Source organism: Emiliania huxleyi, assembly GCF_000372725.1.
Source record: "Emiliania huxleyi CCMP1516 unplaced genomic scaffold EMIHUscaffold_67, whole genome shotgun sequence".
NCBI lineage: Eukaryota > Haptophyta > Isochrysidales > Noelaerhabdaceae > Emiliania > Emiliania huxleyi.
In genome coordinates this window covers 368,558-378,877 of record NW_005196981.1, presented here as the reverse complement: position 1 = coordinate 378,877, position 10,320 = coordinate 368,558, and the positions used below count along the sequence as shown (strand labels likewise).

Here is a 10,320-nt window from a genome sequence, read left to right as displayed (position 1 = left end):
CCCAAAGCTCACTTGTATGGCTGCTTGTGCATCGAGTTCTGTGCAGACAGGGGGATCCACAAGATTCCCGCTTCATCTCGCCTCCTAGTCTCGCCTCATCTCGCCTCATCTCGCCTCACCTCGCTTCATCTCGCCTCACCTCGCTTCATCTCGCCTCACCTCGCCTCATCTCGCCTCACACCTCGCCTCATCTCGCCTCACCCGCTCGCCTCATCTCGCCTCACCTCGCCTCATCTCGCCGAGGTACACCTCGCCTCATCTCGCCTCATCTCGCCTCACCTCGCCTCATCTCGCCTCATCTCGCCTCATCTCGCCTCATCTCGCCTCATCTCGCCACTCGCCTCATCTCGCCTCATCTCGCCTCACCTCGCCTCATCTCGCCTCATCTCGCCTCACCTCGCCTCATCTCGCCTCATCTCGCCTCATCGCCCCTCACCTCGCCTCACCTCGCCTCATCTCGCCTCATCTCGCCCCACATTTTTTTCTTTTCTAGACCACTCCGAGACCGACCCAAGACCGACCCGAGACCCGAGATCGACCCGAGATCGACCCGAGATCGACCCGAGATCGACCCGAGATCGACTCGAGATCGACCCGAGATCGACCCGAGATCGACCCGAGATCGGCACGAGCGATCAACCCAACAATGCCCCAGAGCCCCCTCCGGGGGGACCCCCCCTCACCCCGAGTGTCCGTGTCCTTCGCGAGTCACCGATGGGGAGCGGGGGGGGGTGCGAGATGCACAGGGGAGGCTGGGGAGGGGGGGGTCCACTCTGAAGACTGCCGACCGCGGGGGGGTTTTGTCCCACAGGGTTTTACCCTCCGCGTGAGGATCGGCGCGGCGAGGGGGTAGGTTCGAATTCGCCGCGCAACATTTCACCCCCACAGGACCCCGCCCACCCCCCCTCATGGTCCCACCTAGTACCCCAATGAGCCTTCGCACCCCCTCCTTGCGCAGTGTCCCCCACTATGTGTCGCCGTTATCGGGGCACGCTATCCTGTGTAGTCAGGGCAAGTGGGGGCGAGGCGCAGTCCCTTTGACGTATGTATCTCTGGGTTCTGTCCCTAGTCTCGGAGGGGGGCTTGAAGCTAAGAATATTTTTTTTTTCGATACTCCTCTGAGAGAAGGCAGAAGAGCGGAGAAGGTGTGAGAGAAATGAAAAAAGAGAGGTAAATATGTGTAAGAAAATTTTACGACGTGCGCGAAAAAGAAACACAGCTCGATCTGCCGTGTGTGTTTTCTGAACAGCACACAGGACACACACACTCAAAATGACTGCCGAGCTCTTGACACTCACAGTGTGTGCACACCGTTACCCGGCTTCCGGCCGCAAGTCCGCCACGGGCGTGCCGTCGGTCGAGAGACCGACGACGCCAACTTCGGCGTCGATCTCGACCTCATCGCCTCCTGCGGTCTGCGCCCTCACAGTGTAGGCGCCCCATGCATTGCCAACTGGCGTCGCCGTGGCCAGTATGCCCTTAGTGCGGAAGGCATCTCCCGCCGGCAGCTCAATCTCTTTGGATCTGTAGTTGCCGCCGACGCCCAGGCCGTTCATTTCCTTGACGGCGCCGTCGGCGTCGACCGTCATCCATCGATGCGCCACCACGGTGATGGCCTGGTCCCTTGCGTTGTTGATTTGAACGTCATACGCCCACCGATACACGCCGGCGACCTCATCCGACCTCTCAGGCTGCCGCTCCACCGTCGCGCCCACGATGACTCGCCGCGTGGCGCGTACAGACGTGTCCGGGAGCATGTCGCCTCTCGCCGGCTCGCCGCACGGCGCCTGCTCCAGGCTGTCCGTGGGCGAGAGGGCAAGGCGACCCACGCGGGCGTTGAACATGGACGGCACCACGCCGCTCACCGCGCGCAGCGTCTCAAACTGAAACGAGCCGTGCATCGCACCGTGGCTCGTTTCGAGTTGCGTGCCAGAGTCGTAGGACCAGCTGTCGCCCGGTCGGAGCACGGGCGTGACGCCACGCGCCCCCGGGCCCTTCATCTCGCTGACAAAGCCAGTCGCGTCGGTGAAGATCCAGTGCCGCGAGAGCATCTGCACGGTGTCGACGCCCTCGTTTGTGAACTCGACGCGGTAGCTCCACGCATGGCCGCTGCCAGCCTCGCCATGGTACTTGCTCTTGACAAAGATGGAGACGCCTCGCGTCACCGTCAGACTCTCTGGCGGGACCTTTTGGCCACACTTGAGCGCCCTCCGTCTGGCCGCCTCTGCTTCGACGGCCTCTGCCGCCGCGCGAACCTCGTCTGGCTGGGGCGCCTCCGTTTCGACGCCGCCGAGCGGCTTGTCGTCAGCGAGCCGCTGGAACTGCGACGCGGAGTGCTGCTGCTGCGCCGCGATTTCGTGCTCGTTTCTCGCAGCCTCCATCCGCACAGGTGGCGAGGCCGGCGGCGCTTCGGCGAGGAGGGCGGCGGAGAAGAGGCTCGCGATGCCGGTGGCGCTGTCGGAGAAGAGGCTCGCGATGCCGGTGGCGCTGTCGGAGAAGAGGCTCGCGATGCCGGTGGCGCTGTGCGAGGACAGCAGGTGCTGTGCGGCGACCGCAGCAACGACCGCAAGGATCCATCGTGCCTCTGCCGGCATCCCACCTCGGCGCTGCCTCGGTCGGCTGCCTCGGCTCCGCTACCTTTGGTCCTCAGCCCGGGCCCCCGTGCACGGCGAGCTGCTGCAAGCGGTCCAGAAAGGGCTTTTAGCGGGCAGCGGTGGAGCGAGCAATAGCCGATTTGAGCCGCAGGCGCTGACAAGCACCTCCCTCCCCCAAAAGCCGCATGGAGTGTGTGTGTGTTCTGCTCAAAGCTCCACACACAAGTCTGGAGCACGCACAAGCCGGCAGCCTTCAAGGCGACGCTCTCGCGCTTCGCGCCTCAGTTTGAGGGGGGCGCAGGCCGGCCCTACCTGCCCCGTAACCCCCGGCGGCCTCTACCTGCCCCCACACCCTCGCCACCGCAACGTAAATCGTAATCCGGCGCCACCCAGCCACCGACCACCACACCCACCGCCCATAACGCACGCGCCCGTGCCCGCCTGCCGCCCACTGCCACCTACCCCACCCGCCGCAGGAGCTCGCAGTCTTCCTACTCGACGGCCCCGCAAGATCCCCCACTGGCATCCGTTGCACAGGGCACGTCTTTCTAACGTGTTCGCGACACGTCTCACAGGCCTGCACGAGGATCTCAACCGACAGCGCGCCGCGAAGACGTTGAGCTCGACCGCAAGGGCGGCGAGTGCGCCACTGTTGCCGACATGGAGGAGGCATCCGCCGAGGCGTGGGGAAAGCATCTGCTGCGAGACCGCTCCGTCATCATCGACACATTTCAGGCGCGCCGCCCACAGCCCGCAGCTGCCCAATGCATCGTGCGCCGCCGCACCCGCTCACGCTCCGCAACGCATCCGGCCCTAGCCCTTTGAGCTTGCCCCCGCGTGCGCCAGGGCCAACTCAAATCTGTGCTGCGCTGCTCCGTCTGTGGCGCGACGCGCACCAAGTTTGACCCGTTCATGTACCTCTCACTGCCGATGCCGCGGGTCGGCGCCGGCGAGGTGCTGACGCTCGAGCGTTGCTTGCGCGAGTTTATGCGTGAGGAGCGGCTCGACGGCGACAACTTGTGGCGCTGCTTCTGCTGCAACGACTTCCGGCCCGCCACAAAGACGCTCTCTATCTGGAAGCTCCCCTCGCACCTCGTCGTCCACCTCAAGCGCTTTGGCGCCGTCGCCAGCGGCCCTCGCGCAACCGCGCAGCCCCGCGCTCGTGAGCGGCAGGGCTGTTGTTAGGTGGCCACGGCAACGATCGGCTGCGCAAGCGGAGCGAGCGAGTGGAGGCGTGCCGCCAAGCAGGAAAGGCCCCCCTCCCTGGACAAATCCGTCATCGTCCGCTCTCTTTCAGGTGCCCGACATCAGCCGGATCGACCTCTCGCACCTAGTGGGCCAGGCGGCGACGGCGGGGGATTTGGGGCAAGCGGAGGCGGGGCAGGCCGCCGTCCATGCGGCGGGAGGCGGCGAGCGTGGCGGGCCGGCACAGCCGTATGAGCTGTACGCAGTCTGTAACCACGTTGGCTCGCTCTCGGGGGGGCACTACACCGCAATGGCGCGTTGCGCTTCCGACGGCCGCTGGTGCGAACGCGAGCTTCCGTGGTGAGGCTCTCCTGACACGTCCATGACGCGTTGATGACACGGCTCAGGTACGAGTATAACGACTCGACGGTGCGGCCGGTGCCGCGGGGCGACGAGCGCAGCATTGTTTCATCCGACAACTATCTGCTCTTTCTGCGGCGAGTCGAGCCGCCCAGCGACCATCTCGACGACGCCGCGCCGCAGCGTTTCGCTTTGGAGCCGCCGCCGCTCTCTGCTCCGCCGGATGACCTCGAGCGACCCGGCCGCCAGCCGGTGTGCAGTCCCGGGAACGAGCGATGCCCGCCCGAGCGGTATCGCAAGACGATGCCGTCGTTTGCCTCTTCCTTGGGCGGCTCTACCCCGGGCACGCCCGATCCATCGCCTTCGCGCCGGACGGTGGGCTTTGCCGACCGCCGCCACGAGCGAGCGGTTCGGCCGAGTGCCCCCTTTCCCGTCTCATCTCCAGTGTGCGCGTCGCCTCGCTACTGCACGCGCCCCGCACCTGCTGGCAGGCCGCGGATGCGGCCCGACGGACGCCCTCCAGCCGTCGCGCCACTCCTGTGTGCAGCGGCGGCCGTTCCCTCCTCTACGGCACCGTCCGCAATCGACTGCTCGCGCGATCGGCACGACTTCGCCGCTCTTCCCCCGGATGTGGCTCCGACAGGCGCCTCGAGTGGGGATTTGGCGTGCGGGCCTGCACTTCCCCCCGCTGCCGACACGGCCTCACCAGTCTCTTCGCTTGAGGGAGGCGATGGCGAGGACAGCGCCACAATGCAACGGGTGGCGACAGTTGGCGCTCGGCAGGCTAGCACGTCGACACGTCGCACATTGCGGCGCGCTCCTCTGTCGGAGGCGCGCAGCAGCTTGGCCGAACGGCGGCGGCTGCCCGAGGGGCGCCGTTGCTGCCGCGGATCGGGGAGCTCCGCGTCGGAGCAGGGCAGCAGCCCGAGCGAGTACGTGGTGTCTGCTTGCGGGGCGGGGGAGCGGATCTCGTGCATCGCGCCTGCGGAGGAGGGGGAGGCAGAGAGGGGGCGTCCCTCTGTTACGGCGCCGTCCGCCACGCCCTCCACCACGCCCTCCACCACCGCCACGCGCCGCCGCCGCGCCGTCTCCTCAGCCGGGCCGCTCTCGCGGGGCGAGGCGCGCGCACCCGACCTGCTGTCCATCGAGGAGCGGACGGCACCCAAGCTGCCGCTACGCTCACAGACCCTCCCGCCACGCGCCAATAGTGGCAAGCTGTTGCCCGTGCGGTTGACTCGGCTTCAGCCGGGAGTACCGAAGCTGCGCGGCGCTCCCTCGTTCGTGCGGCGGAGGAGACACGGAAGGGAGCGAGGAGGGGGAGGAGGGCGGGCCGGGCGAGGCGGGCGCGGCAGCAAGCTTCCGAGGGTGCGCTCAGAGTGGCAGTCGGGCGAAGACCATCGAGGTGGGCGCGAGTTGAGGTCGGAGGCGAGGCAGAGGAGAGCGACGCCATCAGCTCCACATTGGGTGTGCGTCCCCACGCGTGCACCCATCTGCCGTGTGTCCCACGTCAGTGCGCGGCACGCGCTCCGGCCTCCGAGGCGAGGCGCAGCCCCACGTGTCGTCGTGTGGGTGTGCCAGGTCGCACTCGCAGGTGGAGGTGCCACGGCCCACGCGATGGGCGTACGGTAAAACATTGAGAGAACATGCTGTCGAGCTTTTTTCAGAGCGTACGTCGTACTAAGAAACACACAACCCCCCCTCTCTCCCTTTTCTCCCAGTAAGCTAAAAGTACGTACGCACGTCGTTACGATACGCCTCGCCCACCCACAGACACTCGAGCAGGGCAGAGTACTCGCGCACGACTGCTCGGCGCCAGTTGGGTCCACCCCCCCCGCTCGGTCCGTTCTCCTGTTTGCTTCTCGATGGTTGTACGGCGGGCGCGAGGCCCGACCTCCCCTCCTAGCCTTTTTCGGTTGCGGCCCCGCCGCCGTCGCGTCCTCTCTGCCTGATCCTGTTGACCCGCTCTCGCATTCTTGGAGCACTTGGAGTGCAGTCATTAACCGCACATCCAGGGCCGGGGAGCTAAGAAGCGCACCCAGCGGGCCGGATGATCGGGATCGGGCTACGGGCTAGAGAGCCCTGACCCCTAACTAGGGGGGTACGTCGAGCATTCTTTCTTTTTCTTCGCGATGTCCACCCCTCCGCGCCGCCGCTCGCGCCGCCTCGCCTCCGCCTCCACCGCCGCTCCCTCGCCAGACACGCCGCCGCCCGTCCGCTTGCTCGATCTCCCAAGGGAGCTCCTCGAGCGCGCCCTCTCTCGCTGCGACAGCCCCATCGACATCGCTCACGTCGCGGCCGTCTCGCTGCTCTTTCACTCGCTCGCGGAGCAGGGCATCCGCTTGTGGGCGCAAGAGCGCGGCTTCGAGCTGCCGGCGCAGCCAGAGGGCGAGAGCTGCGCCGTGCGGTGGCTGTGCTATTCGGCGTTGCTGCGCGAGTCGAACCCGCCGGCGAGGGCGGCGGCAGGCGCTCGGCACAGCGTCTTCATCGATGGCGAGGGGCGGCTCTCGTCGTGCGGCACGGCAGCGGAGGGCGAGCCAGCCCTCCTCGGTCACGGCGAGGGCGTGACGCGGCTCAGCGCGCCGACCCGCCTCCCCCTTCTGGGCGGCGAGCGCGCCGTGAGCGTGTTGGCTGGAGGCAGGCATAGCCTCGCCCTGACCGCTGACGCCGCCTGGAGCTGGGGCGGTGGAGGCAGGGGCCAGTTGGGCCACGGCGACCGGCAGGCCCAGTGGCAGCCGAAGAAGGTCGAGGCCTTTGCTGGCCAGCGTGTCGTCGCTGCGTCGGCTGGAGCCGCGCACAGCCTCGCCGTCACCGCCGACGGCTCCGTCTGGAGCTGGGGCTGGGGATACTCTGGCCAGCTGGGCCACGGCGACGAGCAGGGCCAGCTGCTGCCGAAGAAGGTCGAGGCCTTTGCTGGCCAGCGCATCGTTGCTATGTCGGCTGGAGAGTACCACAGCCTCGCCATCACCGCCGACGGCGCCGTCTGGAGCTGGGGCTTTGGAGGCTTTGGCCACTTGGGCCACGGCGACCAGCAGCACCAGCTGCTGCCGAAGAAGGTCGAGGCCTTTGCTGGCCAGCGCGGTGTCGCTGTGTCGGCTGGAGGCATGCACAGCCTCGCCATCACCGCCGACGGCGCCGTCTGGAGCTGGGGCTTTGGATCCAATGGCAAGCTGGGCCACGGCGACCAGCAGAATCAGCTGCTGCCGAAGAAGGTCGAGGCCTTTGCTGGCCAGCGCGTTGTCGCTGTGTCGGCTGGAGGCATGCACAGCCTCGCCATCACCGCCGACGGCGCTGTCGGGAGCTGGGGCTTTGGAGGCGAAGGCCGGCTGGGCCACGGCGACGAGCAGAATCAGCTGCTGCCGAAGAAGATCGAGGCCTTTGCTGGCCGGCGCGTCGTCTCCGTGGCGGTGCGAGCGGCCCACAGCCTCGCCATCACCGCCGACGGCGCCGTCTGGAGCTGGGGCTTTGGAGGCTTTGGCCACTTGGGCCACGGCGACCAGCAGAGCCAGCTGCTGCCCAAGAAGATCGAGGCGCACGGCGGAGAGTGAACTCTGAGTCGACTCGAAATGGGAAGGTAAAACACACGAGGTTGTGGCACAAGGGGGGGCGACTCTCGCGTCTCCACGTCTAGACGACACGCGAGGAGCCCCACGGCTCGAAAGAGCTCTCGTGAGAGAGGTGCACTCTCGCGCGCGGCGGCGTGGCGGCCGTCTCGCGGCGAACGTGTCGCGTGTCCCGTGTCTGGTGTCCTCTCGTGTGGGGGTGTCCGACGCGTTATTGCGGACGCAGCGGTTTTGAGAGAAAGAAAAATGAGCCAGCGAAGGCGCGCGAGGCTTAGCTGACACCATCAGCAATCAATCGGCAGACAGCCCATCACCAAAAAAGGGACAATAAACATGCAACAAGGGGTCAAGCTTTCCCGCGCCGGTCCGCTCAGTCATACACACCAGGTCATAATGACTGACCAAGAGCACTTGTCACACTCATTGAGAAAGAACTTAGCGATTCGATGAAGCAGGGAGAGGGGGCGAGCCAGCTGCACAAAGAGGATGGGGAGCCGATGTGCGATGACGAAAGCCCAGAGAGACAGCGCCAGCGCAAGCCAACCGAGTGCGTGGATCACCCCGAAAGCCAACCAACAACTGGCCCCAGATGTAAACAGCCAGTTCTTGGCGATTCATTATCGTTGCAGCTGTTGCACGGAAAATCTCTTCACGTGGCCTAGAGTGCGGGTGGGGAGGCCCTAAAACGGCGGGAGGGGCCTAGGGGTGCCGCTGTAGGGGTGTGGAGGGGTCGGGAGGGCGGGAGTGTGGACCGTGACCTAAAGCCCTCCACCGATAGAGGTGTCAGGCGGCAGGGCCCAGGAGGGGTGGGGGCTTGGAGGGCTGGCCAAAAGCGAGGCGTGGGAGGGGTCCAGTGGGCTAGAGAGGGCTGGAGGGGTCGGAGGGGGCTAGAGGGGCCGGAGGGGCTGTGCGGATGGATGGGTCTGGAGGGCTCGGGGGGCTTGGAGGGCTCGGAGGGTGTCGTCCGGCAAGAGGGTCCCTAGCGCGAGGGGTGGGGCTCGGGAGGGGTGGAGAGCTCGGAGGGCTCGGAGGGCTCGGAGGGCAGAGAGGCACGAGGGTGGCGCTGGAGGGCTCGGGAGGGCTCGGGTTGGACTCGGGAGGGCTCATGAGGGATGGAGTGCCCGGAGGGCTCAGAGGGGCGAGCCACCGAGCCGGGCTCGGGGGGCTCGGAGGGCTCGGAGGGGTCGGAGGGGTCGGAGGGGTCGGAGGGCTCGGGGGGCTCGGAGGGCTCGCGGAGGGGTGTGGAGGGGTCGGAGGGGTCGGAGGGGTCGGAGGGGTCGGAGGGGTCGGAGGGGTGTGGAGGGGTGTGGAGGGCTCGGAGGGCTCGGTTAAAGATACCCTGCAGGCATACGGAAGTGGTGCAATACACATCATGACATGATTGTACATTTTAGATACTTAAGATACATACATCCGTACATGCACACGAAAGACATCGATAAAAGGCAAGTGCCACCTTTGGCTTTGCCTCCGCACGCGTGTATCTCACAGCACCGAGCACGTTTGTCGAGGTGGACTTTTCGCATGGACCATGGTCCGCACATGTCATCGCGACGCTCTCTATTCTGCCGCGGTCAGCGGACGGTGTACTATGCACCGCTAGGCCGCTCAAACGACGGGAGGCGGGAGGCGGGCGGCCGGGACTGGGGTCTTGAGGAGAGCCATGTGGAGGGCCCTCGCTGCCACGCAGCCCGCTGCTCCGCCCGTGCCGGGTAAGGCCTAGCACGGAGGGCAGAAGTCCGGGCGCGAGGGCGTCGACGAGAAGAGGATGCGGCGGCGGCGGGAGCCGCCGGTGGGGCACTTCGGGCACGTCTCGGGCGGGACGGTCGGAGCGAGCAGCTTGGAGACGTAGCCTTTCCAGAGCGCGCCGAGGCCGGTCGCCCCCCCACCTTGCATGCCCCACTCCTCGGCCAGCTTCAGGGCGGCAGCGTCGGGGCCGAGCGTGCCAGGGATGGGGGTCTTCTGCGTATGGATCACCGCGACGAACGAGCGGATCTCGCCCGAAGCCACGCACGCCTCCATCCCCTGGATCGTGACGACGGAACTTGGCAGGGCGAGCGCGCACGCGATGTCGCTGGCCAAATCGTCCGCGAAAACTCCGCACCAACGGGATGCGCCGCCGGCGACGGCCACCCGCTTCTCCGACATCTTTATCGGGGCGGCAAAGGTGAGCTTGGTGGTGGAGGAGGGCGCATCGGCGTCGGGACCCTCGTCTTGGAAGGCGCAGCACGTCTCGACGTCCACCGTGTCCGAGGGCACGTAGTTGGTCGCGAGGGCGTTCTTGGAGCAGCCCAGCTTCAGCGCAGCCTCAAAGAGCTGAGGGCGCGAGGCAGCGGTGGCGCGCGGTGGTGAGCTTTGTAGCCGCGGGTGTCGAGCAGGGGCGTCGAGGAGCGGGGCATACACTGGCTGTACAGCTACTCGTGTGGCAGCAGAGAGACCTGCGGCTCGTCGGAGATGTCCGCGTTCTGGACCTGGTCCCAGTCCGACTTGAAGACGACCCGCGAGCCGTCGCCGCTGATGGAGGGGTAGACGGTGTCGTACGTGTCGTCGGTGTTGGAGGTGACGCGGGTGAAGGTCGACGTGGGGATGTGGTAGGTGAACGTGTCGAGCAGCTTCGGGAT

At 66.6% G+C, this 10,320-nt stretch overlaps 3 protein-coding genes across 3 annotated transcripts; 1 reads left to right on the top strand and 2 right to left on the bottom strand.

Moving 5' to 3' along the window:
- Nucleotides 1-1,224: 1,224 nt before the first annotated feature.
- Nucleotides 1,225-1,931, bottom strand: EMIHUDRAFT_358287 (hypothetical protein). Its single transcript, XM_005762633.1, has one exon. The coding sequence runs from the start codon at nt 1,899-1,901 to the stop codon at nt 1,314-1,316; it is 588 nt and encodes a 195-aa protein (XP_005762690.1). The 5' UTR covers nt 1,902-1,931; the 3' UTR covers nt 1,225-1,313.
- A 1,323-nt stretch (nt 1,932-3,254) lies between these two features.
- On the top strand, nt 3,255-4,143 carry EMIHUDRAFT_105327 (hypothetical protein; the record flags this gene model as incomplete). Its single annotated transcript, XM_005762632.1, has 3 exons — nt 3,255-3,365; nt 3,441-3,716; nt 3,892-4,143. 3 exons carry the CDS (start codon nt 3,255-3,257, stop codon nt 4,141-4,143), a joined length of 639 nt encoding a protein of 212 aa, XP_005762689.1.
- A 5,275-nt stretch (nt 4,144-9,418) lies between these two features.
- On the bottom strand, nt 9,419-9,847 carry EMIHUDRAFT_358286 (hypothetical protein; the record flags this gene model as incomplete). Its single annotated transcript, XM_005762631.1, has 1 exon — nt 9,419-9,847. The coding sequence occupies one exon, from the start codon at nt 9,845-9,847 to the stop codon at nt 9,419-9,421; it is 429 nt and encodes a 142-aa protein (XP_005762688.1).
- Nucleotides 9,848-10,320: the final 473 nt, after the last annotated feature.